Source organism: Andrographis paniculata, unplaced genomic scaffold (genome assembly GCF_009805555.1).
Source record: "Andrographis paniculata isolate CXL003 unplaced genomic scaffold, ASM980555v1 Contig51END, whole genome shotgun sequence".
NCBI lineage: Eukaryota > Viridiplantae > Streptophyta > Magnoliopsida > Lamiales > Acanthaceae > Andrographis > Andrographis paniculata.
The window spans coordinates 230,369-257,813 of NW_026137586.1; the positions used below are offsets into that span (position 1 = coordinate 230,369).

Consider the following 27,445-nt stretch of genomic DNA (forward strand, 5'->3'; position numbering starts at 1 on the left):
AGGTAATACACTATAAGAAATGTTATTGCTAAAATTTTAAAAAATATAAAAAATATTATTAAAATATAAAAAATTTTATTATTATTATTATAATAATAAAGGACAAGTTGGAAAAGTTAGTAAGGGGATGGTGGGTGGGCCACGGCGGACAGGTTCCCGGGCTTTGGGCTCCTACAAATACCGGACCGCTATCACTCCTTCCATTTGCTATCAAGCCAACACAACACAACAAACCTTCACACATTCCTTCCCTCTTCTCCCTCATTCACGCCTTTTTCGCAACCGCCATCCCTGCTGTGCTGTGGATGCTGTTGCTTGGTCATTTCATTTAAGGTATGTATGTGTAGTGATGTTGATTTGAATAATGATGTGGATTTGATTTGAAGCTGCTGTGTGTTCGATTTGGTGCGATTTGATTGTTGTTGAGTTGTTTGTGGTAATTGATTGTGTTTGTGGTGGTGTAGGGGAAGTGAGTGGAGGAATTATGGCGACGATGAAGATGATTAAGAGCCAGAGTCGCATATTTGGTGCTCCGGTGGAGGAAGAGGGGATGAGGAAGCAAGGTATAGTCGCGATTCTGGATTCCGACGGCGGAGAGAGGAAGCAGGCGGCGTCGATTAGGAGAACGCTGTCGGCGGATATGTCGTCGAAGAAATGGCTCGAGCAGAACGGAATGAAGAAGGTTGTTTCGTCTGAGGAACTGGCGAAGCTTCCGCTCTCGGTAGATTCGTCTTCGTCGTCATCCGAAGGTGAGGAGGAGTTCGAGAAAGTTCGCCGGAGGTTGAGTGAAAAACCGGCGCCGCCATTGGAGGATGTTTGGAGCTCGATTATGATGTCGCAGAAGAGGAAGGAGTGTCCGCTGCCTCCGCCGTACGTTCATCCGCTGGTGAAGAGAGCGTCGAGCAGTTTGAGTGAGAAGAGTCTCGAGATCTGTACGGAGAGTCTCGGATCGGAGACTGGATCGGATTGCTTTTCTGCTTATTGTTCTTCGGATGAAGGTAAGGAAGGAGACGATAGGATTTTTGAGGAGACTAATAAGGTTGGAGAAATTTTGTGTGGAGCTGTTAAGTATAAGAAATCGGCGGCGGCGGTCGAACCTCCGCCGCCACCGCCGCCGATTCATTCAATTTCCGCCTCGATTCACATGAGTTCACACAGGGAGAACGGTAGGCTTGTTGTCGAAGCAGTTTCCGTTCCAGCGAGGAATTTTTTCCAGGCTCACCGCCAAAACGGACGCCTGGTTTTGAGTTTGATGCGTACTCCGTCGCCGGATGAAACCGCCGACGAAGAGATTCTGGAGGAGGAAGACGCCGCTGCCGCCGGAGATGGCGGTTGCGCGGAGGAAGAAGATCCGGCGGAAGAGGATTTCCAAAGCCTAAATTCAGAAGCGGTGGTGACTAAATTCATGACAATCGGAAACCGTAATCCGAAGGCCGACAATACCGCCTGCGGCGGCGACGAGGTTGAAGAGGAGTTCACTCTCCCTCAGTCACTTCCGCCGCGAGTCTCACGACTGATCCGATCGCCGCCGACCGCCGCCTCATTCAACGCGTACGAGTACTTCTGGAGGAACATGGCAACCGGCGCCGGCTACGCGGTGCCGAATCCGATCAACAAACGCCGTCATAACGGCGTTAACGGGGAAGAGAACAACGCGGACTATTTCGGGGCGTATTTCAGTGGGTGCAAGGAGGCCCGAACCCGAAGATCCCTCTTGATATGGGAGCCCTATAACTGCATTGCGACCTAAAATAATAACAATAATAATATATAAAAAAAATTTAATATCTCTACCAAAAAAATTAAATAAAATTAATTAACATCTCAATTGATTAAACCCTCTGCTAATAATTATTAATTAATCATATGTAAAAATCCTGTTGCCTAATTTTTTTGCATGAATTAATTAATTAAGTCATGTTGGTAGTTCTTTAATGGTGAGTAATAAAATTTTCGACCTCATTTATTTATGTCACCATCAATCAAATTAAAAATATATATATTTGATATTTTCACCATAGTGGGTGATGTGGTCTGTGTCTTGTCTTTGTTTTGTTTGTGATAATAAGAAAATTATTGTTGGTTTAACAATTAGTTTTGCATGTGAATTATGGGGATGAGTCATTTCGTTTGGAGAGAATGAAATACTACCCCAAAGTACAGTTGTTTTATTTTGGTTGATCTTTAAATATGAATTATTATATCAAAATATAGTATAAATAAATATAAAGATATAAATATATTTATTACTCTCTTATAATATATATACAATGATATTTATAAAGTAAATTATATAAATATAAAAATATTTTTAATGTTAAATACAATAACACAAAAAGATATGTCTATTTTCTGTTTGATGTGAATTTGTCCTTTTTTGTTAAAGTTGTGCGTTCAGACAATCCAACTTTTGACATTAAACCTCAAAATCATTTCCCACCTACACTTCTACGGACACAATTATTTTAATTATCGTATATTATTTAATTTAATTATTTATATGCACACAATCACATGTTTAGTTATTATCATTTAAATTGTTTTTTTTTCTTTTAAATATTTGATTATTTCAAATTTTTAGGATGGTTAGACAATAGAAGTTTCAAAATCTTATGACTAAATACTGTAACAAACATATTGAATCATCATATGTATATGTCTGTATACATACTAAATACTAAATCATTTTAAATTAGTGAAAGTTTAATATATATATATATACACATATATTTAGAAAAATTACAAACCTCAAAGTTTCAAAAATATTTATTTAAACAAAACGTTAATTCTTAAATTGAATAAATGAATTTATCTTACGATTATGACACAACTTACATGGTACTCATACGTTTATATATCATGTAACTTACTCTACGTACATAACAATTTTGTTATTTTATACATTCAGTTTGTTCTTTTAATATTTTAAATAAAAATAATATTGTTTATTTAACACAATTTATAATAAAAATATACTATTTATTTTTATAAAATATCATATTAAAATACAATTTAAACAAAAATTTAAATAATAAAAAAAAAAAAACACCGAAGTGAGTTGCTCCAATGCATCATGTAAATTTAAGACATTCTCTCATAGTCCCATGTACTTTGGGTGTGGCACCCTCCCACGTGAGAGTGTTATTTTTGTTATTTTATATTTTAATTATAGGTCTATATATTTGATGTTAAAAATATTAAAATAACAAAATAATATAAAATACTTTTAATATATACCGAAATACTAATTTTGATATTTCAGATATATATTATAAATAAACTATATAATGACCTCTTATATAAATTTAGGTATTTTCCCATATGTCATGTACAATTTTTGGTAATTCAATTTTTTTTAATCCCTACTTATGGCACGTTGGAAACCTAGTCCTAGGGATGTGAAATGGGGCGGTTTAGCTCCGGATCCGTCTCGGATCCGGTTTTAATGAAGTGAGTTCAGGTTTAAAAAATTTAGTTTGAAACGGATTGTGAATTTTGAGTTGTAGATCCGATCGAGTTCGAGGTGGGTTACGAATTTTCTTATAAACTTGTCCCACTTCGAATTTGGACTCAAATCCGGATATTTTAATAATTATTATAGTTTATTTATATTTTTATACAATATAAATTATACTATTATTTATTTATTTTAAATTTTTAAAATATAAAATATAACTTTAATTTTAAATCAAATTTATTTTTGCATTTATTTCTCCTACAATTATCTTTATAATCGGTACTACTGACTGCTGTTACTATGGAGTAATATCAATAGTTAATTGTTTTTATTTTTAGAACAATAATTTTTGATACTTTGACACATACTTTGTTAGTATTAAATTATGTTTTTTAAAAAGAGATTTTATTTTTTTTTAAAAAAAATGAATATGTCGAGTTGGCTCCGAACCCGAAAGACTTAGAGGGGACGGATCCTAGAGTCAGGATGAAACGGGACGGAACGGATCTTATATCCTAATATTTTTGAGCTGGGACCCATCCCGAAGCAGCCCGTTAACATCGCTAATAGTACATGTTCCTTTGAATTCCAGTTTTGCTTTAATTCTAGCTTTCAATTTTTTGCTTCTTCCAATACTTAGGCTTATATTTTACTCCCTCCTCACTTAATTTGTATTTATTTTTTTTTTTTATTCGTCCCACATGATTTATCATTTTTTTTTTGAAAAATTAATTATACATTTTAATTTTATTTTAAAATTTAATTTTTTTAATCTTAATTAAATTATTTAATTATTTTAATCTTAATTTATAATTATTTTTACTAATAAATTTTTTAATCATTTAATAATTATATTTTATCATGTCTACGGTAATACACTTATATTACACAGGACGGAGGAGTACTATTTCACAAATTACATAAAATAATAACCACTTCAAAAAACTTTTACACAATTCATTGACAATAATTGTTTTCTAATAAAAAAAAAAAGCTCACATAAAAATTTATTTATTTATTTATTTTTGCTATTTAAAAATATTCTTATTTTTTTAATAAATATTCATACTATTTTTCTATTTTTTATTATAAATAATATATAAAATATATTAAAATAAATACACGTCACATGTAACTTCAAAGTTATTAAAAAAAAAAAATTAAACACATCAATTCAATTCTAATTTTGAAAATTTGAGTAAATAAGTACATACTAATATTTAGTTTAATATTTTATAAAAGAAAATATATTTGTCATGATATATTTCAGGAATAAATAATGCCTATAATTGATTTATTTCTTATGTTTTATAGCCAAACCTATGATAATAATCAATCAACTTAAATATTACCAATATATATGATGATGTTCCAATCAAGTAATTAGAGTGCCTACTTATTGTCAACGCAATCAAACTTGACCTAACACTTCCAACATACATATAAATTTAAAACAGAATGTAACATCAATGGAAGGAAGAAGAAGAAGGCAGGAGGGTTACCCAAAATTAAATTTCCAAGCAAATTAAAATCTCAAAATCACAATAACAATAATAATAGTAATAATAAATTATAATAATAGTAGTTATAATTGGTTCACCTTCTTCAAAATCTTGTTTGTTGGAACTACTGCTGAGCACACTGCACCCTCTGAGGTCCGCCGGCGGGGCCATCGTCGTCCTCTTCCTCCTCGTACGCCTCCTGCTGCCTCTGCTGCGCCTTCCTCCTCATCTCCTCCTCAATGTTCACATTGTGCAGCGTCGTCTCCTCGCACTCGTCCAACTCCATGTCCGTGTACTGTGATCCTGCCTTCGCAGGGAGGACCTTCGCCAGCGCGCCGACTTGATCCACAAGCAAGGATTCGGGGAACTCCACGTTGAAATGGATGTAGAGCTTACCCTTCATGAACGGCCTTTGGTACATCGGCATGCCTTCGTCATTTATAGCCTTGAAAGAATCTGCAAAAGGACCGATTGCTGGTAAGAAAACACACCAATGGAATATACTCCCATTCAAACTAGTAAAGAAATAAAACTTTTTCTACTTCTTATTTTTTGCTTACCGGGCTTCACAACCTCGCCGGGCGACGATTTGACGAGGAGCTGTCGACCGTCGAGATGAGTTATTATGAATTGGAAGCCACAAAGTGCCTCCGTGAGGGACAGGTTGTGCTCGAAGAATAGATCCTCTCCCTTTCGCTTGAATTTGGGATGCTCCTTTTGTTGAAGAACAAAGACAATGTCTCCAGTGACAGTCTCAGGCTGCAATCAAGGAAAGAATAGATTCTAGAAATGGTTTTTGTCAAATTTATTTGTTACGGAGGATATGGGGGGAAAGAATTGTACAGCTTCGTCGGCCTCTCCAGGGAATGTGATCTTCTGACCATTCTGCATTCCCTTCTCGACATGGACTTCTAACACTTTCTTTTCTTGGACAACTTTCTCACCCTTGCACTGCGAGCATCGATCTTTGTCGCTGATGGTTTCGCCAGTGCCCTTACAATCGTTGCAGGCTTGCTGCATTTGTTGGATCATACCAGGGCCGATCTGCCTGACAGTGACCTTCAAGCCCCTTCCTTGGCAGCCAAGGCACTTGGATGAAGCCCCGGATTTGGACCCTTTGCTGTTCTTCGAACATCAATCAATCAAACAAAACATCATGGAAAGTATAGAAATACGAACAAGGCTTCAAGAATTAGAACTGCAACCTACCCATTGCATTTTGGGCAAATTATGCTTCGAGAGAGGGAGAGCTTCTTGCTGGTCCCGAGGTAGAGATCCTCGAGAGACACCTTTAGTGGATGCACTACATCTTCTCCTCGTCTTTGCCTTCTTCCACGACTGCTACCACCTGGTTAGCAATACGGACTCTTTGTTAGTTAATTGTTGCAGAACATCGAATATTACATGTTTATATCATATATGTAGTAAATTAACCTCCAAATCCACTTCCACCGAAGAGCTCGGAGAAGAGTCCGAAGGGGTCGTGCATGCCACTGCCTCCGCCACCGCCACCCATTCCTTCCTTGAGGGCATCCTCACCATACTGATCGTAGATCTCACGCTTTTCAGGATCACTTAAGACCTCATATGCATGAGCAATCTCCTTAAACTGTCAGCACCATAAAAGCCAAAGCCAAAGCCAAACAAATCTCAGTAAACCATGTACGAGAATGGTGATGATTAAGAAGAATTGAAAGCAGCATCTTCAACTTGATTCACAAGACAATAAGGTCCTTAAGATACATGGATGCTACACCAAAAGCTGCTCCATCCAAAACACAAAACTAAGCAGTCTAATTCCTTGATGTTTGTTAAGTTATATATCCAAATCAAATAAACAGCATTATCAATCTATTCGCCACAATACAAAGCGTAATTAAAAAGACCCACACAACCAGAGCATTCTTATACAATTTCGTAGCACGCATTCCTAAAGGGAATAGTCGTTCCCTAGTTGACGAAGTATTCGGTTTATTGGCAAGATTCTACCAACTCATCAAATCTTTTCCAACCAAAATTATCTAATCAACCTCGTTACAATTCAAAATTTGTACTATTCAAATTCTAACATAAAATCCCAAACCCCAAAACAGACCCACGTTGAAAATCTCAAATTTCACAAGTCCGCGGTGATTAGCACTCAAATCAAATATACATATTCTAAACGACAATGGGAGATGCAATAATGTACTGAATTGGCAATAAATTTCGGTTTATTTGCACCATTGACACCACGCAATATAATTGCCCAAGGAACACAGACAGTATCAAAACCAACACAGACAGTATCAAAACCCTAGACGACGAGACACGCTTCAAACAGAATCAGTAACAATCACAGCAATAGAAAATCAGTTTCACCTTTTCAGGATCCCCTCCCTTATCGGGATGGTTCTTAATCGCTGCTTTCTTATACGCCTTCTTCAAATCATCAGCCGACACCGTTTTCGGCACCCCGAGGATCTCATAGTACTTACTGTTATCACTTTTCTTCGGCGCCCTTCCAAACATTTTCAATAATCAAAAATCCGTCCGAATCGAGCAATCTGTCCGACGGTAAAGTAGATCCAGAACCGCGCTCGAATTCCTTCCCCAATTGAAGAAAGAGCGATGATCTAGGGCTGGGAATTGAATAGCAGATTTAAGGGGCATATTTATATATATATGTAGGAGATTGGACGGCCCAGATTAAATGTGTACGCAATCATGGCCGTTGGATTAAGTCAATGTTATTCAGAGTGACGGGGTCGAGGAAGGATCTAGAATGCTCTACCTCTTTCCGTGATTTTGCTTTCCTATTGCTTGTGTATAAGACTTCGTATATCAGCCGTCGATTTCAGAATCAACGGTTTAAGATGAGTTTTGAAATATGTTGACTAATCATACACCGAACAACAAATCGTAGTGTATTGATGTATCGTATATATATTTGGTAATTTTGTTGTTTTTTCTCGTTTCTTTAAAATAAAATTTATGGCCGCATAACTAATTATATAATAATAATAATAATAAAAGTTTATTCGGTTCAACAATTGTAGATATACCATTTCGGAAGAATATTCACACAATTTTCATACCTAATCATGATGCAAAATAAACACATTTTTTTTAGTTTGCTTGTTTTGTATTTTTATAATAGGGATATAGAATTGTATTGATAATATAAAAACTAATAATTTTTTATAAATAAATAAAATATATTTTTTTTGTCTTATTTTTTGAAAAATGATTACACTTTAATTTATTTTAAATTTTTTATTTTTTTTAAAAAATTTAATTAAACTAATTAGTTATTATAATTTTAATTTATAATTATTTATATTATATGATAATTATTTTTACTAATGTATTCTTAATTATCTACTAATTACACCCCTGCTAAAATACCGAGTGTATCAGACACTATATATGAAACAGATGTAGTATTATACTATACATTGTATTAACGAGTGTATTTATATATTTTAATAATATTTATGGACAATTGTATCAATTAATAATAGATTTACTAACTTTTGTATCACTTATGTTTATATCATTTGACTACTCTTTTCAAAATATTTATTATTTTAAATTTAGCTTTTTAAATGTTTTCAAAAAACAGGAAAGATAAGTTCAAATTTCTACTATATAACTAATGTTATTGTTAATTGTGGGGAAAAAAAATTAACACAATTAAAATTAGATAATATTAATATGACAATTGCAATTAATATATAATAGAATAGTGTTTTATATGTCATATTTATAGATCTATGTGAATTTTAAATAAAAATATTTCTACATTTAAATTTTTCAGATATGTTTTGAGTTTTCGAAATGTTTGAGAAATAATTGCATACATATTAAGCTTGAATTTTATACATGTTTAATATATTTATTTTACATAAATTAAATAAATATATTTATTTAATATACTAAATATTGGGTGAGTTGAAGAAGTTGAAAATGTGTCGTCGTTGTTGGTGGCAAGATTCACAAGAACACATTCATAAGGACACGTGGATACAATAATCTGATGGAAATTCAAGAGTATTAGGAGCAAACAGCTTAGTCCATATGGAGAAAAATATTTTAATTTGCGTTATGATCAAAGGACAGTGATATTATGAAGTGTTTCATAATGTAGGATGTAAATTAATTTTAATTTATATTTTTAATACGTTTTTTTAATGTGATTTCAAACTTAAATTTAATATTATTTATACTAAATTTTTTTTCATATGATATAATATTGAAATATTATTTAAATAAATATTTCATTGTCACACCTTATTTAAAATACATTTCACCTATTTATATATTTAAATTTTATTTTTAAAAGGCGGAGAAATTTGTTGGCTTCTTACTCGTGGATCACTGTTTCTCAACGCTTCTGCCGTTCCACATTGCTCTGTTTCTGTTTTCCGGAGGTAGAATTATGGACGAATTAGGGTTTTTGTTTTGACGTATGAAATTCGATTTGGGGATTTAGGGTTTCTGTGATTTTTAATTTTTCCCATTTTGGTTTTTTCTGGCTGGCGCAAAACACCATTGCAGCATTGTAAAATTGAGTTGTGTTTTGGGAGGGAGTCTCGTCAAGTCCAGTCCAGGAGTCGTGGTCCCTCGACGACAGGCCAAGAGGTTGGTTGGTCGATTGAGGTTCTCAGGTCCAGGACCGAGTAGTAACAGAAAAGAGACGTTGTAATTGGTTGGTCCAGAATGAGGGAGGGCGGGCCAGGTTGGTTGATTGATTGATTCATTGATTTGTGCAGCAGCATTTGCCTCCCATTTTCCATTTCCAAATTAGGCTTCAGGTTCTTCAATTCCTCTCTCCCTATACTTTCTCCATAATTTTTTCATCGGAATCTAAACTTTTCCTTCCTTCCGGTGTGCGTGCGGATTGGCGACTTGATTGATTGATTGATTGATAATGCTGTAATTTGGAATTTCTGATTCAAACCTGTAATTAACTGCTGGTGGTGAGTTTTTTCGTTTTTTTTCTGAGACGCAGCGATGCTCAACCATGCATTCATTCCGTTGAACATGTGAGGGCCCTAGGGGGAAATTGTTACTTTGTTTAGCGTGCGTTTAATTGTGAATTGCGATTTCCAGCTCTTGCTTTTATTTATGCCTTGTGTAGTGATTCTCATTTTCGATGTTCCTGCGTTGCAAGTCTGCGGCTCAATTCGTCCTACTAACGTTGTTGTTAGATGTATTGGCTTCTTCTTCTTCGTGTCTGGCTGGCAGCTTTGAATGTTGTTAATTTTCTGATTTTGTTCAAAACTAATTTGCAATTGAAATTGCTTGATTATGTTTTTGTTCTGATTTAATTCATTGCTGGCTTGCTGCAAGCCGCCTCGTGGATAATTTTCCTCTTCGAAATTTTGTGGGAAAAACTTGGAGATATTTAGCTGAGATAAGAGGGAAGTATTGAATTGTCTGTAACGTAACCTAGGATGATGTATGTCTCACATATGCTATGCTGTAACGACGTTAAAACCTGAAATTCCCTCGAATTGTGGCAGGTCAGGAGAAAATGGGAGCCTCAAAGAAATGGATCAAAACAGTCCTTGGTTTGCAGAAAGCCAACAAAATGCAGTCTTCAGAGGAGGATGAAATGGTGAGTTAGTTATATATAAAATCAATCTTCAGATTATCATAATTGACATCCCCAGGATCCATTCCATTCCGTCAACATTTGTTTGTATATAAGCTCGATAAATAGATAGATAGATAGATAGATAGAGGTTGATCTTTGACACAGAGTGAATCTGTATATATCCCTATGTATTAAGTTTTGCTTGAATTTGCATGAAAGCTATAATTGGATGTTGGTGACATACAGAGTTCTGGGAGCAGTGACGAGATCTGGCACCAAAGGAAAGACTCTGTTGATCTTGCTGACAGCATAATTGGAAAGGAGTTCGATCCGAATGTCGTTGCAGAAGCTGAAGGTGCCAGAGATGGAATCCAGTCTATGAATCACTCTGATGGGATTGATAGTGGTATTGATGAGAATGAAACTGATCAAAATCTAATTACAGAAGCTGAAGATGCTAAACATTCAAGCATCCTTCCAATGAAACAATCTGGTGAGATTGATCATGGCATGTTTGAAAACAAGTCAGATCCTTTCGCCATTATGAACATTGAGAATGCAGAAACTGCGCAGCCAATTTCAACTCCAGCCAGTTCACTTTCTACGACAATGGTTACAGTAATTCAAGATGCCAATAATGCAAACCTCCAGTTTGTTTTGAGTTCAGACGGCTCGTGTTCTACTTCACTTCAGGTGGGAAATGTAGCTCAAATTCCACAGTATGAAAGAAAAGAATGGGCAGCTATAAACATCCAGGCAGCCTTTAGAAGATTTATGGTATAGAACTCACTCATTCTGTATGTTTCATTTCCACTTACGCAATCTTCATCATCTGGTCATGATAGAAATTGTCATTGTTCCATATTTCTTCATTCTCCTTTTATGCATTTATCGTTTGAAGTATCCGATTTCTTGTCTTGCCAAAAGGATTCCATAGAATTGCCTGATTATACATTTGACTAAAATCGTAAAAAGTTAAAAGCAGTTTGTTCATCAGAGTAGGCAATATCTTTTTTATGATCCTTATTATCGATTTTATTGTTTGCCAGGCTAGAAGATCATTGCGTGCATTGAGGGGATTGGTGAGACTACAAGCTCTCGCCACAAGTCGTGCTGTGAGAAAGCAAGCTACCATTACTTTCCATTCTATGCAAGATTTAGTGAGAGTTCAAGCTCGTATCCGAGCTAGGCGTGTTCGCATGGGGATAGAGAATCAAATTGCACAACAAAAACTACAACAGAAAATTGAACAAGAGGCTCGAGTTAAAGAAACTGTAAAAGAACCAGCTAAAGAAACTGTAAAAGAACCAGCTAAAGAAACTGAAGTAAGCTGCTTTCTATAGTTTTGCAGATTTTCGCGAGATCATTGCCTAAAATCTTGCTTGACACATTATTCACTCACAATTTGCTTGCTCGTTTTTCATGTTTTATAAACATGAAGACCAAAAGGGACCCAATCTTATGTGTAAATTGGTGGACATTTTAGTTCACGTCTTCCTGTAAGGGTGTATCAGAAGTAGCTACTAACTACCTTAAAAATGTTTTGCCTCTCTACCTTGTCGACTCCATCAGGGTTCAGGATGGTGCGGCAGTGTCCGGTCTGCTGAAGAAATCAAAGCCAAGTCAGAGAAACGAAAGGAAGCTGCAGCTAAGCGTGAAAAGGCAATTGCATATGCTTTAGCTCGCCAGGTAAAAACTTTGATGAGAGAAATTATGTGGTTTTCCTTAAGCTGCAGAGTTTGAAAATCGAAACAAAGAAAACGGGAAGTTCTATAGTGAAAGATAGTTCTGAATATACTATTGGTGTTGAATATTACATCATTCATCCACTCCAATCTTATAAATGACTATGTCGTTTTGAATGAAGATTTTAGTCGTTAAATGAATTATGTCTACACAACCGAGTTCTTGATTTAGCACCAACATGCAATGTTATGATCCATCATTTTAAATATTGATGAGAAATTGATAGAAATGTCATAGTTCCTAGCTGAATACAGTTTTTTAATTTTGTATTTACATATGTTAGAAACATCGGAACCATTGCTGTGTATCTTTTTATCTATAATGTGCTTAAAACGTCGACATGATCATGCAGTGGCAGGCAACCCCCAAGCAGCGGACAAAATCTGCAAGTGCCGGCATAGATAAAATTTACTGGAGCTGGAACTGGTCGGACAGCTGGATGGTGTCTTCCCAATGGGAAAACCGCGCCATTGAGATAAATCTCGAAGATGGCACGAAGGAACCATCCGACGCACAGCCTAAACCAGCTCCTCGTTTAGCTTCTTCGGGGAGGAAAATGGTTCGCTGTTCGACAATCAAGTCCGACCCCGGTTCTCCCTGCTCTTCTTCACCTATCAAGTCGCCACATTTGAGAGAAATATCGTCACCACGCACCCCGACTAGGAGCCCTCGAGCATCCCCACGTACCCCAACCAGGAGTCCTCGAGCATTTGTTAGAGACTCGGGTGAGGTACTCTCCCCGCGATCCTTTGCTGGTGCTCGATCACGCAGCACCCCAAAAGAACGGTCTCCTCTTGGAGATAACCAAGGGAAGAAGCGATTGTCTCTCCCTGATGACAACGGTTTGCTTCTTTTCTTTTCTTTTCAACTTCATTTCTATTTCTACACGTATTTTTTAGATGCGGCAACATAATTCCCTAAAAATGAAATTTTGTACGGATTATGAGTAATTTTGCCTATAAATTTATAAATCGTGCATTGCTTTCGCCTGCATTGATAAATTTGATATGAAACAGGGCAACAAGGGGTCCAAACGGCGAACCAATTCAGTCGACTGGCTGTCAAGAAGGCCGGGATCGCTGCACCAAAACCGGTGAACACCAGAACCAAATCGAACGGCGAGGATGTCCACTCTTCGAATCTCAGTCCTCAGACTGTTCATTAGCTTCTCAACATCAAGGCCCGATCACAGCCGCCGGCGTGATTACATACACATACATATATATATATATACATATGTATATACGTACACACTCTACTGCAGGCAAATATGCTTTATGAGGATAAAGTAACATGTAAGAACATTTCCGAGGGAGCTCCTTCACCATAGCTGATACATTCATTACAACAATTGGTACGTACATACATACATACATGCTTGCTTACATATTTGTTTTTATTATTTATTTTTCATTTTTTAGCTTTTTTTTTTTCTGTTATTTCCTTTCTGTTGTAAACCTTCTGTTCTGTGCAGTCCATAAGAGTGAAATGTCTTACTGCAAATGTACTATAAACGATTTGATGTAATACTATGGTGGACTATATTAAAATTATTAATTTTTATTTTTAAATTCCTCACAAATTGGAGTGGGTGAGATTAAATCTAATAAAATAATCAACGCAATTATGAAAATTTATCGCTATGTTTTAGATCAAATTAATGTCTACATCACAAAATTCAAACATACTTATGAGAATGACTAAAAGAAAAAGGGCTAATTAAAGTAGACGTCTTAACGGCGTTAACTCATCCCGTTCCGTTATATCTGCTGAATCCTCAAAACTTTTCTCCATTTACCCATCTAACCGCCGTTTCGTCGTTCCCTTCTTCAATCCTCTCACCACCACCACCACCACCACCACCGCCGGCGCCGCCATGAAATCGCCACCGCATAGCTCTTAAAGCGACGATCACTTCCTCTGATTATTCAGCCATGGCGGTGATCTCTTCCACCTCCTCATCGCCGGTAATCCCAACCCTAATTCTCCTCCTCTCTCTCCCCGTTCTCTTCTTCTTCCTCGCGCCGCGAATCCTTCCGCCGCGCCGGATTCCGATCTCCCTCCCCGACGAGCTCGACGACCTCTCCCTCTTCCACAAGGCGATCGCCATGGACACCGCCAATTTCACCCGCCGCAGTAGCAGCACCCACACGCACCTCCCGTCGGCCAAATTCCACACCTCCGTCACTCTCCGCCGCCCCAAAATCGCCTTCCTATTCCTCACCAATTCCCCTCTCCATTTCGCCCCTCTTTGGAACCGCTTCTTCTCCAACGTAACCCCCAACCACTACAACATCTACATCCACGCCGATCCTTCCGCCAAAATCGGTCCTCTCACCGGCGTCTTCGCCGGCAGAATCATCCCCTCCAAGAGAACTCAACGATCCTCCCCCACTCTCATCTCCGCCGCTCGCCGCCTCATCGCCACCGCCATGCTCGACGATCCTTCCAACACATATTTTGCCCTAATTTCCCAAAACTGCATACCCCTCCACTCCTTCAATTACTTCTACACTTCCCTCTTCGATCTCGTCAGACTATCCAAGGGTTTGGAATTGCCGAGCTACATCGAAATCCTCGACAGTGAACCCACTCTGTGGGATAGGTACAATGCCAGGGGGAAGAATGTGATGCTCCCCGAGGTTCGATTCGACGATTTCCGAGTAGGATCACAGTTTTTTGTGGTTACACGAAAGCATGCTTTAATGGTGATCAAGGATAGGAAGCTATGGAGGAAATTCAAGCTACCTTGTTTGGATGTAGACACTTGCTATCCAGAGGAGCATTATTTTCCGACATTATTGTCGATGCAGGATCCGAATGGCTGCACTGGATATACATTGACAAGGGTGAATTGGACGGATAGTATGAGCGGCCATCCCCGCACTTATCATCCTGCAGAAGTGTCCCCCGACCTGATTTACGAGCTTAGGGAATCGAATTCTAGTTATTCTTATATGTTTGCGAGGAAATTCTCGCCGGGATGCTTGAACCCTTTGATGGAGATTGCGGATACAGTTATCTTGAAGGACTGATCTTTGCCCTTGGTAAGGAAGATTGACTCTGATTTTTGTGATCATTGGTTTATTTCTCTGTTTAGATTGATTGCAGCTTGATGGCATGTATTGATTTCATTCAAGAAACTGGTTTTTGTTTGAATAGAGCATTTTAATCCTTGAATATATACATATATATGTATAAACGAAGTATTCGATGAAAGAAAATAGGAGATGGATATAAATATCTTTATGGGTATTGGGTATCGATGGCGTTATATTATCTTGTTGTTGATTAAATTGTTTAGATGAGAGATTAATTATTTCTGGAAAAATTTATAAATCTTCTTGAACCCCTTTACTTTCTTTTAAGCATTTAGAAATTTGAAATGGGAATAAACTATTTAGAAATTTGGATTTTATTCACACTGAGTATTATGGAGCAAATGTTTGGAAATTTGTGTGTTCTCTTTCCACTTGTCTTTGTGCTTTGGATTTAGATTTAGGTTTATATAGTATTTTGACTTAATGTTTTGTGACAGAAAAATATATATTTTCCTAAAAAATGCGAGAGTTGTATATGAGCCACTAGACCTCACCGTAGCTATAATCCCAAGTCCGCACCTTAGGAAAAAGATCTCTAAATATTCTGAATGTGATGTATCTCCATAATCAGTTGATAATGAACTTCTAACCCTTATTTTCCTTATCATTGCTTTTGCAGCACAGAAACAAAAATGCAGAGGCTTACACGCCAAGTATCACATATTCGGAGTGTTCATTTGCGGGTGCCCTCTGGGATTAGGCTGCGTGTGGCTGTGGCTGTGGCTGTTAAAAAACAATAAATGCCCCGGACCTAAGTAACCCAGGCACAGCCTGTCGAACAGGTATGTATTTAAACTAAATGTCAACAGGTATGTATTTAAACTAAATGTCGAGGGCTACGATTTCAGTGTGGTTTGAATAGGACTTGTCTCTCTATACATGCATACATACATCGAAAGCAAAGCAACAGGGCGATGATCTCGGTCAATCCCTTTGTTGAATTCTGTACATATGCTCGATGATGGTGTCGAATGAATGAATGAATGATTTTGGTTGCAAAGCATAATATGCAGAAATGACATTGCTATTGCAATACTTATGAAAAGGAAAGAAGAAGGCATGTTATGTTATGTCACCCCTTTATACTTCCACTGTCACACGCCTATATCGACTCATTTGTTCTTTTTTCTTTTTGGCAAGATATATATATATATATATTATATAATAATTTTGTTATAATTTTATCTTTAGTTTATGGTTTGAATGATTTTATAAATTATACTCCATCTAAATAATAAAAGAAGAAAATGTATGTAAACAGTGGGAAGTTAGGCAAAAGTTTTATTGCATTTTAAATTAGAAATAATAGTGATGGGAGTATATTATTGATAAGAAGCTGTTAAACAGCATACATTATTACTTCGCGTATGCAATGTTTTGAGAAAAATAAATAAATAAATAAAATTGATCGGAATGTTATAAGGAAAATAGATATTGTATGTTATATTTTTATAATAAAAAAAAATAATTACAGTAAATTATAGGGTTTTTAAATTTTTTTAATTTATTATTACTATAGTAAGTTTTAGGGTTTATTATTATTTTAAATTATTTATTATTGGTGTGTTTGGCTTGGTTTGATTTGAAATTAAAAATTTTATGTAAATGATGTAATATTTTTCTAGAAAAAATTGTAGGAGTATATTTTTATCGGTAGGAATTGAAATCCATGGTGGATTGAGGAGTGACAGTGCCATCAATAAATTCTTATTTGAACTTACATCTCAAAGCTGTAGTACAGCAATCTTCCAATCAAGCGTTCAGTTGAATTGTGAATAGGGATGGAAATAGTTCAGGTTATGTCATGGTCTACAGTTTAGCTTGCATAAGGGCTGATCTGACCTGTTTACTAACAAGGCTAAATTTAAATATATTTATAAATTTTTTTTTTCAATAAATAGAACAGATTTAGGTTTTACGAAAAAAAATTTTGGCCTATCAAGCCAGTCTGCTCATATATTTATATAGTATATTTTTTTATCTAATATATATAAATATTATGTTTTTAATTGTTTATAATTTATAAAAGATTATATTTGGTGACAATAAAAACTAAAAAATTAATTTATTTTAACTAATTTATTATATAATAAATAATTGTATATATATTTTTACAAATATTAAGTTTGAAAAATAAAAAATATAAACAAATATTATATAGATTTTTAAATAAGTTCATAGGTCAGCCCAAGCTTTAAAGTAAGCCATGCCTAGGCTTTAGATATATATATTTTAATAGGCCGATAGGCTAGGTTCAGGCTTTAGTTTTATAAAATAGGTCTAGCCTATTTAGCCAAAGTCTGGTCTGACTTGCCTATTTCCTCTCCTAATTGTGAAAATATGTGATAATTTTGTAATTGGGGAAAAGTAAAGTATCAATGAATATAAGTAAAAAGAGAGGAAAAGAAAATGCACATGTTTTTGGAAAATAATTACAAAGAAAATGAAGAGTATTTAGATTCTTAGAACATGTACAATGGCTTCTATTTTTGCCAAATTATATCATTTTCAAACTATGTATATGAAGACACTTGGTTCGATTTTCATGTAGTAGACGATTTCTTTCAGCCAAAAGAGAGAAAGACAGCTATTATATTCAATTTCTTTTAAAATACTTTGGTCAAATAAGTAGGTGGATAAAACTCAAATCATATCAGACATTTTTAAAGACTTCGTTGTGTGTGTTCTTAGTAAACTAGTTAGCAATTCGATTAGTAGCCAAAGGGATGTACTCACGTATCAAGTGTCGAGAAATATCAACGTCCGTTATGCGTTCATGATGCAGGGGTTGCATACCAATTTAGTGGGAGATGGATGAGGAACAAAGACATACACAACATAGAAAAATATAGTGAAATTCATAAAAGTTTCGAACCGACTACTATAAGACTACGGTATTCTACTTTATTTAAAGACCTAAACACAACATGTTGTTTCTTAGTCTTCCAAGAGAACGTGACACTAATAACTATGTCGATCATTTAAGGAATGTCGTTGTGTTAGGCCCAATTAGAATTACAATGATCGACAGTGAAAGCATACATATATCGGCTAAACTATTATATTTTATTGCATAGTAAAGGTCCGGATGAAAAAATCCAAGATATAGAAGTTTCCTAATAACATTTCGTAAGAGATGTAATTGGGCAAAGAGGATTAGCATGACCATTGAAAAATTCTTCAAGAAAATCATAACTATAATTTTAATTGATAATGTCAATATTTTGTATTTTTTTTTTTTTATGTTTTTTTCTGCATATTTTTCCAAACTTTCTATACTTCACGTTAAAATTTTTTTTTTTAACAATCTCAAAAAACAAACACATCTTATATAAATTAGAGAGTATTATATTTTATTTATAATAATGTATTAAAGATTTCAAATGTATTTTTATTTCTATACAATTCTCCAAAAATACAATATAAGTCCATCGGAAAAACACAAAGGTTAACAAAAATAGACAAAAATATGTATTTCTTTTATAATATTAATTAAAAAAAGCATTGTCTAAATAATAATAATAATAATAATGACTGTTTGTTGACCCCTCTATAGTGTGGTCGTGTAATTTAGAAGAATTCTCATTGTTAGAAGCAGCCATATCAATATCATAGTATATGGTGTGAATATTTCAGACCAACATATAATATTTTTATATACTAATATTTGATCAAACCCAATTACGCACAAAATTAAATATTATTGTTTGACTATATTTTAAAACGTAAATATATCATGGTTGTGTTTAGTATTTATATTTTAACATAAATTTTTAAAGAGTAATACATATTTTATAAAAAAAAACAAATAAGAATTGCATAATAACTATATTACTTTCCCGTCTATCATAATTATACCATTTTTTAATTTTTGCAATCTATGATATAATTATAATGGAGAGAGCATATATATTCATTATACAATTCTTATATAATCTTTCCGTTAAGTTACAAACTATATTATTTTTCTTATTGATTTTTGAATTAATTGTTATATTAATATATAATATATATAAAAAATATATTTTATATCAAATGTTAATTTTTGTGAAATAATAAAATATTGATAATAAAAATTTAAATTATTAGAAAATTTGAACTCAAAGACCTATAACTTTAATACCATGTTATAAGATTTTGTTTCTAACATACTGAAATTCTTAACACAACTAACTACAAATATAGTTCTGATACCATATTACATAATCATAAATAAATAAAACAGAAATAAAAGCAAAATAATCATAAATAAGCATCTTACCTAAATATAAAATATAAATAATAGCAAAATTGTGAATGATGTGTTTTCTTTATATATATAAATAAATAAAATATTACTATTTATATTGTAATTTTTAATAAAAATACATTATTATTTTTAAAAAAATTATATTATTAAAATTAAAATTAAAATTAAAACCATCCAAACCTTATACTAGTACTTTCTTGGAAAAAGTCATACTTATCTCTCTTTTGAATCGACTTCCTCTTCACTTTCAAACTTCATTCAAATATATATATATATGCACAGAATCAGCCCCGTCTGAAAAGTAATTAAATTTGCACTAAAATTGAAGATCAAATTTTTACAATTTGGGGGATTCGATTCATTTCATTTCATAATTCATTTCATTTCATAATTCATTTCGATGAAGAAATTAATCATTACAGCAGCAGTCATGGACGGAGACGACGAAATTGAGATTCCGACCTATTTCCGGTGCCCCATTTCCATGGAGTTAATGAAAGACCCCGTCACCGTCGCCACCGGCATCACCTACGACCGCCACGCCATCGAGAAATGGCTCTTCTCCGGCCGCCGGACCGCCACCTGTCCCGTCACCAATCAGGTCCTCTCCACCACCGACCTCACCCCCAACCACACGCTCCGCCGCCTCATCCAGGCCTGGTGCGCCACCAACGCCGTCGACAGGATTCCGACGCCGGAGCCGCCCGTCGACGCCGCGCACGTCCGCCGGATCCTCAGCCAGGGTATGACCTCGCCGCGGTCGGAGCTGCAATGCCTCCGCCGCCTCCGATCCATCGCCGCCCGGAACGAGAGCAGCCGGAAGCACCTCCAGATCGGCGGCGCCGCCGAGTTTCTTGCCGGCGTCTTCGCGCGCCACCGCGACGGCGCCGCCGTCGTTATTGACGAAGCGTTGGGTATTCTCTACCGGATGGACCTGCCGGATTCTGACCTGAAGAAATTGATCGCCGCCGGCGGGCTTTTCCGATCATTGACGCACGTGCTGGAAATCGGGAGCAGCGAGTCCCGGCGGCAGGCGATAGTTCTGCTGAACTCGGCGCTCCACGTGGCGGATCCGGAGCACGTGATCGGATGCGAACCCGAAATGTACAAACAAGTAGCCCGAATCATATCGGATCGGGTCTCCGTTACCGTCACGAAGACGGCGTTAAAGGTGCTCCTGCAGCTCTGCCCGTGGGGCAGGAATCGCATAACCGCCGTTCAAAACGGCGCCGTTTGGGCGGTGGTGGAGGCGATTTTGGAGACGGGGGAGAGGAGGATTTGCGAGCTGGGACTGGCGGTCCTGGACCTTCTCTGCGGGTGCGCCGCCGGCCGGGCGGAGATTCTCCGCCACGGAGCGGGGCTGGTGGTGGTGTCGAAGAAAATTCTTAGGGTGTCGGCAGAGGCAAATTATCGGGCGGTGAGGACGCTGTGCTGGATATCGAGGCACGCCGCCAGTCCGGCCGTTGTGTCAGAGATGGCGGCGGTGGGGGTGGCGGCGAAGCTGTGCCTGGTGGTGCATCGGGCGGAGACTGGGCGGCGGACGAGGGAGGCGGCGGCGGAAATTCTTAAGAGGCATTCAAGTGTTTGGAAGGAATCTTCTTGCATTCCGCCGCACTTGCTGTTGTCTTATCCGCGTTGAGAGCACCATGGAGCCCGACTCCCGACCTACTTCTTTAATGGAGAGAATCTTATGGGAGCTGAGAGCCCTGGAGTTTTCAAGTGGTTACTCTTTTTTTAGTGTTTTATGTTCATGTAAATTTGTCTCTTGGACAATTCCTTTGTAGATTTATTTATTATTTTCTTTTTATTTTTTTTTTATAAAAGTGGCATTTGGATGATAAATTGTATTGATATTGTCTATTAAGAGATGGTGCGAGAATGTGTGAAAATAGACTCTTAATTTTGAGGTTATAGATTCAAATTTAAATGTCTTCAAGTATGGTTTGGTATGACAAAAAATAAAATCCAATAATATATTATACTTATATTATATTAATATAAAATATATATTGTTTGTCTATTTATTTGTGTGCTATCATTTAAAGTAATATCAATTATCAACACAAATGTTGAATATTGATTTAGCATACTAATTGTAATCCTATATATATACATGTATTATTATAAAAGTTTGTGTGTATTTTATTGTAAGTTATTTTCATATTAAAAACAAGTATGCATAAATTATATGTGAGATTGAAATATTATACATAAATACAATAATTTTTTTTTTAAAATGGTAAACAAGACTATTATATTGGGACGGAGGGAGTATTATATACTCCATCCGGCCGCTTCTAAAGATCACATCTACTTTTTGCGCCATTGTACTTCACATTAAAAATATTTTTATATTTGTATAATTTTTTTTTACAAATGTTCTTCTATTAATATTATAACACTGATGGAAATATTGTTGCAATTATTTCTTAATTTGTACTACGTTTTAATATAATAATTAGTATTTAAATATCAATACACAATAAATAAATAAGACTCTTAAAGTCGGACGGAGATAATATTATTTCACAAAATAAATTATAAAAATATTTTTCAAATCAAAAATTAGTATTTTCAAATTTAATCTAAGCTGAAAAGAAACACTGTAGTTTTCAATTTAATATTTATAATAAAATATAATATAGTTTGTTTAGATAAGCGGGTTTTGGAGTTTTTTGGAAATTTGTAAGTTTGAAAAAAAAGTAAAAAATTATACTCCCTTCATTCCAGAGGAAGATTGTCATTTACTTTTGGCACGTTGTTTTTTTTTATATTAGTATTATATTGGTGGATATTACAAAATAATGAGAAAAGACATAAATGCCCTTAAATCATTGATAAAGTAATAAAAAGTAAACTAATATTAGTTAATACAAACAGTAATCTAATTTTAAAATATACATTACTTAATACATAATCAATTAAAAAAAAAATAATGTTAAAATATATGGTTGTTTAATACATAATTAATATAAATAGACAATAATACACTTAAATGATGCAAATCCACAATTTTTTCACAAACATACAGTGGCCATGGACATTGCAATAAACAATTACATTCATCTCTCAATTTTTCACTTGCAAAAGAGAATATAAACAGTTTTCAATTTCTCTCTTATCAAAATATTAATATCCCTCCATTTAACAATCATCTCAAACTACATCTATAAATGCATCATTAATAGCAATGAATTTGAAGCTAGATAAAATATTCATTAGCTTAAATGAAGAGAAGGAAGAATCTAACGAGCGTGGAACTTAACAATATAGCGCAATTTTTGTTAGAAAACAACAAGAATCGAAAGCCCGTACATGGAAAGATCAATGAAGCAGCAATCAAATTCGGAGTTTCACGCAATGTAGTACGTAGAATATGGAAAAGAGCCATGCAACAGCAAGAATCAGATATGCCAATCAATTTAAACAGCCATAAAATAGGTAAAGGGAGTGAAAAGAAACACATTCTCGACAACACAACCATGCAAAAAATTCCGTACAGTAAGCGTGACAGTTATCGTAGTGTGGCACATGAAATGTGTGTTAGCAAGTCTACTGTCGGAAGGTGGACCAAAAATGGCCTGATCAGGCACCACAGTAATGCCATAAAACCAGCATTGACAGCAACCAATAGAATCAGCAGACTGAGATTCAGTCTGAATCATGTCGATGTAGGCCAGGATATGAGTGTCATCAAGTTTAAGAGCATGTCTAATGTTGTACACATAGACGAAAAATGGTTTTATATTACTCGTAATACTAAAAAATATTATCTCACTCCCGACGAGTTTGATCTTTATAGGGTTTGCCAAAGCAAAAGGCTTATTACAAAGGTAATGTTCTTATGGGTTTGCTGTGAGCAGACCCTTATATGGAGAAGAAGGGCAATGTATTTTTGATGGGAAAATAGGTATTTTTCCTTTCACAAGACAAGTTTCAGCCAAAAATAAATAAAAAAACTGACCTGCTGGCACCTTGGAAACGAAGCCAATGGATTCAACACAAAGGAAGTCACCAAGGCACTAATAATCAACGAGGTATTACCAATTTTACATATGAATATAGATGAGTATGAGTTCCACATTAATGCATTTCCAAATATATGCAGTTACTTCCAATGATTAAAGCGAAATGACCAGCAAGAGCAAGCAAAAGCATTTTAATACAACAAAACAATGTCAAACCACACATTGATGACAGTGATCCGGACTTTAGGAAAGCTGCAAGCAGCGATGGATTTGATATCCATCTTACTTTTCAACCATCAAACAGTACAAATATAAATGATTTGGGGTGGTTTCGAGCACTACAAGTTTCAACCATAGCATCAAACGTGGATGAACTGTTACAGGCAGTGCATAAATCTTTTGACCAACTATCTGACACAACTTTAAACAATGTTTTCCTAAGCTTGCAAGGTTGTCTTAAGGAAATAATGGCATGCAATGGGGGCAACAACTACAAGATTCCTCATATTGGTAAATCTGCGATGATAAGAAACAATACACTTCCCACAAACCTAGAGATTGACCGGGAGTTGATCAAGGCATCCATTGATACATTAATAGAAGCAAATGAAGTAGAAGGTTTCGAAGAACTAATCACTGCCATTGAGGAACTGATTTGAAAAACAGAGGTATTTCCTCATTTGTAAGCATTAATATCTTTTGTAATTAGTAGCCATAGGAAAGTTTTTGTAACTACTTTCCCTTTTGTATATGAGTTTCATTACAACTCACAAAATGCTATATTGAAACAGCACTTTGCAGTTGTAACGTAATCTCTTTAAATTCAGTTACAGTTGTGTTACATTGTTATGTTTTGTACAGGAACCTTTGACACTCTCAGATTATAAAATCATCACCAAGTGCATAGCAGTAAATTTTTTCAGGCCATTTTGTTTGAATTTTAGTCCTAATCAATGAGGTAATTTAGGGACACGGGACTTTCGCTCTCAGATTATAAAATCATCATCGATTACAAGGGACAACGTTAAAACATTCTCTCAATGTATAGATCATTGAACACCTGAATTCAATACATTGTTAAGAAATGTATTGAATCAAATAAGGGACCGTGCTCACGTTGGACGAGCGATGACTTTATACTAGGTATAAGTCTCCAAAAACTCGTTTTTATGCAACAGTGAACCACCTACTGATTCAAATCACTAGTGACTTAAAAATTTTCATCATCTCAAGCTATTCATACCCAAAACCAACAATGACTTGCCACACAAATTTTGCACACACACATAATCAGGGACAATCAAGTAAGCTACAATTTTTCGCAACAAGTATATCGATTTTTACCTCATCTGTAGAGATCATACCATACAACATGTAGCCATAGGATAGTAAATCATTGACCCAAATGATTTTCAATTTTGCCTACAAACAACAACAAACGAAGATTAATAAGTTCATTAACGAAAATTAACAAGCCTATTCACGGTACGTTAAACAAAATTTTTAGGACAACATCTTTATAGTTAGAAAGAAAATAAAATCTACCAACCTCCAACACGGTACTCCAGTGGCTCGACGGTGAGAGGGCAGTATATACGAAGCATATCGATGATAACTCCACAAGTAGAAGAGCAACTCAATGGAGCCGCTTCAATCCTACCCCGGGTCGACGAAGAAGATATCCGAAACAACGATCGCCTGGCTCGAACAAGGGCAACACCGGAATCAACCTCCGGCTCCGAATCAGGGGCGAATCCATGGAGCACCATGGGATTAGTGTTCGCGGTAGTAGATCCAGAGAAATCGGAAACGGAAAAGGCATCGGCAACGGCCGATTTGGAGGAATCATTGGAGTCATTAAACAACTCCGAAAACCCACCCACAGAGCGTAAACGATCCCTCTCAATGGGGGAACGACCCTCCGCCGCTGCAGGGGAGTGTGGGGCGAACGACGTCATCGGAAAAATGAGTCGAAAAGAAAGGGGCGACAGCAACGGCGTAGAGGATGGCGAAGGTTACAAACCCTAATCGAGAGGAAGGTGGGTAAAAGACTGAGATATTAGATGGGTAGGTAGGAGTTAAATTAATGGGGTGAGTATTAAATGTGTTTTAATTTTGTTATTTTTGTAAAAATGTAGAAGGACATTTCCGTAATAAAATGTAAAGAGGAAGGTATTTATTATTTTAGATATGTATAAAAGTTACTAAAATAGGAAACAATAACATTGTAATGAGACAGATAAAAATCGAAAGTGGCAACCTTGCTGTGGGACGGAGAGAATATTTAATTTGATATTTTATGAGAAAAAATATGTATTTGATGTGATATTTTTTGAAAAATAAATAGTCTCAAATGAGCGAAGTGTGTTGTATAAACACAACAAAATAACTCGTTACGTAAGATTCTTAATAAAAAAAAAAAAGTTAGGTATTGAAAATAATTCGAGAAACACAAACAAGCAGACCTTTGACTATTTTGTCTTTTGTCATGTCATAATTTGCTTCACTATTTCCAGCTTTTATTTCATTTTCGTTTATATTTTGTGTAATTCATTTTAGGGATATTCTAAGGATTTTATGATAGAGACTAATTACATCCCTTCTTTAGAAAATAATAAATAAATATTGCTTGTGAATTTTTATTCTCCAATCATTTAAATTTACTCTTATTTTTTTAAAATTGTCATATAGTAAATATATATATTTCTTATTTCTTTTTAAATTAAAATATTATTATATTATTTATTTATTTTTAGTATAAAATAAAAAATCAATAATTACTATTACTTATTTTTATTAAAATTGGTAATCGATCAAATAAACTCATAATTGCATTATGAAGGAAGTATATATTTATATACTTGATGTGATTACTGAATATGGAAAATATATTTTGTTAGTTAATCATACAAGTTTATTGTATAATAATTATAATATCTAAGGGTGTGTTTGTTTGGAAGTTTGAATTTTGAGTTGGAATTTGAATAGTAAAAATTTTGAATTTGAATAGTTGTACGATGCGATATAAATAGGTGTTGATGTGATGTTTTGAATGTAAAATTAATTTTTAATATAATATAAAAAATAAAAAATAGGTGTTTGATTTGATGTTTTTGAGGAAAAAAAATTGAATGAATAATGTAAATTCAATCCAATCCACGGACAAATTTGTTTGTGGATTTTCAATTAGAATTTTCTAGTCATTATTTTTTTTGTCTCCCAAAACTATGGGTGTGTTTAATAGGGTGTTTTGGGATATTTGAGTTTGAATTTAGTTTTTTTTTTTTAATTTTGAAGTAAGTTTGAATTTTTATGTTTTTTTTTTTTTTTTTGTGTTTGAATTTGGGTTGAGTTTGGTGAGTTTTGATGTGTATTAATTTGATAGTAATAAATATAATAATATAAATGTATATTAATTTGTATAATTTGATTATAAATTTATTTTATATCTACATATATATTTACAAATTTTATTTATTTATATTATAAAAAAAATTATTTTCTATCAAATAATATATATATTGTATATATTTTATTAAATTATATTTATTATAATTTAAAAAAACTAAAAAAAAAAAAAAGAAAAATGTGACAGTCTCGGTCAGGGCGTATTCCCCAAAACCAAACAGTCAAGTTTGCATAGTATTTCTGTCCAAACTTGGCTGCAGAAACACATCCTATATTATTGAAATGCTATATTATATTCCTTCCGTTGTAGAAAAAATATATATCTATTTGATCGAACATAGATTTAAATAAAAAAGAGGTAAAAATATAAGAAATTATATTTATGTAAAGAAGAATATAAATAAAAAAAAATGATATTTTTTTACTAAAAATT

At 34.8% G+C, this 27,445-nt stretch overlaps 6 protein-coding genes across 8 annotated transcripts; 4 read left to right on the top strand and 2 right to left on the bottom strand.

The window, feature by feature from the left end:
• The first annotated feature begins 212 nt into the window (after positions 1-212).
• LOC127253867 (protein FAF-like, chloroplastic) lies at positions 213-2,108 on the top strand. The gene is made up of 2 exons (XM_051278663.1): positions 213-333; positions 465-2,108. The coding sequence occupies exon 2, from the start codon at positions 485-487 to the stop codon at positions 1,748-1,750; it is 1,266 nt and encodes a 421-aa protein (XP_051134620.1). The 5' UTR covers positions 213-333; positions 465-484; the 3' UTR covers positions 1,751-2,108.
• A 2,841-nt stretch (positions 2,109-4,949) lies between these two features.
• On the bottom strand, positions 4,950-7,598 carry LOC127253722 (dnaJ protein homolog ANJ1-like). Its single transcript, XM_051278448.1, has 6 exons — positions 7,321-7,598; positions 6,394-6,568; positions 6,169-6,307; positions 5,803-6,079; positions 5,520-5,718; positions 4,950-5,415 (listed from the first exon to the last, which is right to left on the bottom strand). The coding sequence occupies exons 1-6, from the start codon at positions 7,468-7,470 to the stop codon at positions 5,084-5,086; spliced, it is 1,272 nt and encodes a 423-aa protein (XP_051134405.1). The 5' UTR covers positions 7,471-7,598; the 3' UTR covers positions 4,950-5,083.
• Positions 7,599-9,324: 1,726 nt separating this feature from the next.
• On the top strand, positions 9,325-13,663 carry LOC127253764 (protein IQ-DOMAIN 5-like). 3 transcript variants are annotated; one of them, XM_051278521.1, is made up of 8 exons: positions 9,325-9,371; positions 9,499-9,679; positions 10,467-10,561; positions 10,787-11,317; positions 11,590-11,865; positions 12,113-12,229; positions 12,639-13,128; positions 13,303-13,663. In XM_051278521.1, the coding sequence occupies exons 2-8, from the start codon at positions 9,661-9,663 to the stop codon at positions 13,449-13,451; spliced, it is 1,677 nt and encodes a 558-aa protein (XP_051134478.1). In that variant the 5' UTR covers positions 9,325-9,371; positions 9,499-9,660; the 3' UTR covers positions 13,452-13,663. The 3 variants fall into 3 exon arrangements, with proteins under 3 accessions (XP_051134478.1, XP_051134481.1, XP_051134480.1); XM_051278524.1 differs by lacking the exons at positions 9,325-9,371; positions 9,499-9,679 and adding an exon at positions 9,747-9,986; XM_051278523.1 differs by lacking the exons at positions 9,325-9,371; positions 9,499-9,679 and adding an exon at positions 9,747-9,920.
• A 403-nt stretch (positions 13,664-14,066) lies between these two features.
• Positions 14,067-15,333, top strand: LOC127253865 (glycosyltransferase BC10-like). Its single transcript, XM_051278661.1, has one exon. It carries the CDS (start codon positions 14,221-14,223, stop codon positions 15,319-15,321), a length of 1,101 nt encoding a protein of 366 aa, XP_051134618.1. The 5' UTR covers positions 14,067-14,220; the 3' UTR covers positions 15,322-15,333.
• Positions 15,334-19,931: 4,598 nt separating this feature from the next.
• On the top strand, positions 19,932-21,461 carry LOC127253779 (E3 ubiquitin-protein ligase PUB23-like). The gene has a single exon (XM_051278545.1). It carries the CDS (start codon positions 20,037-20,039, stop codon positions 21,273-21,275), a length of 1,239 nt encoding a protein of 412 aa, XP_051134502.1. The 5' UTR covers positions 19,932-20,036; the 3' UTR covers positions 21,276-21,461.
• A 3,393-nt stretch (positions 21,462-24,854) lies between these two features.
• On the bottom strand, positions 24,855-25,562 carry LOC127253532 (uncharacterized). The gene is made up of 2 exons (XM_051278174.1): positions 25,154-25,562; positions 24,855-25,026 (listed from the first exon to the last, which is right to left on the bottom strand). Exons 1-2 carry the CDS (start codon positions 25,560-25,562, stop codon positions 24,998-25,000), a joined length of 438 nt encoding a protein of 145 aa, XP_051134131.1. The 3' UTR covers positions 24,855-24,997.
• Between the last annotated feature and the right edge of the window lie 1,883 nt (positions 25,563-27,445).

Bases quoted from the DNA above. Each gene is read 5' to 3' on its own strand.
- LOC127253867 (XM_051278663.1), top strand. From the start codon at position 485: ATGGCGACGATGAAGATGATTAAGAGCCAGAGTCGCATATTTGGTGCT.
- LOC127253722 (XM_051278448.1), bottom strand. From the start codon at position 7,470: ATGTTTGGAAGGGCGCCGAAGAAAAGTGATAACAGTAAGTACTATGAG. The intron at 6,308-6,393 runs GTTAATTTACTA...ATTGCTAACCAG, and splicing joins CGGTGGAAGTGGATTTGGAG to GTGGTAGCAGTCGTGGAAGA. The intron at 5,719-5,802 runs GTACAATTCTTT...CCTTGATTGCAG, and splicing joins CTGGAGAGGCCGACGAAGCT to CCTGAGACTGTCACTGGAGA.
- LOC127253764 (XM_051278521.1), top strand. The intron at 11,318-11,589 runs GTATAGAACTCA...ATTGTTTGCCAG, and splicing joins CAGCCTTTAGAAGATTTATG to GCTAGAAGATCATTGCGTGC. The intron at 13,129-13,302 runs GTTTGCTTCTTT...GATATGAAACAG, and splicing joins GTCTCTCCCTGATGACAACG to GGCAACAAGGGGTCCAAACG.
- LOC127253865 (XM_051278661.1), top strand. From the start codon at position 14,221: ATGGCGGTGATCTCTTCCACCTCCTCATCGCCGGTAATCCCAACCCTA.
- LOC127253779 (XM_051278545.1), top strand. From the start codon at position 20,037: ATGAAGAAATTAATCATTACAGCAGCAGTCATGGACGGAGACGACGAA.
- LOC127253532 (XM_051278174.1), bottom strand. From the start codon at position 25,562: ATGACGTCGTTCGCCCCACACTCCCCTGCAGCGGCGGAGGGTCGTTCC. The intron at 25,027-25,153 runs GTTGGTAGATTT...TGTTGTTTGTAG, and splicing joins ACTGGAGTACCGTGTTGGAG to GCAAAATTGAAAATCATTTG.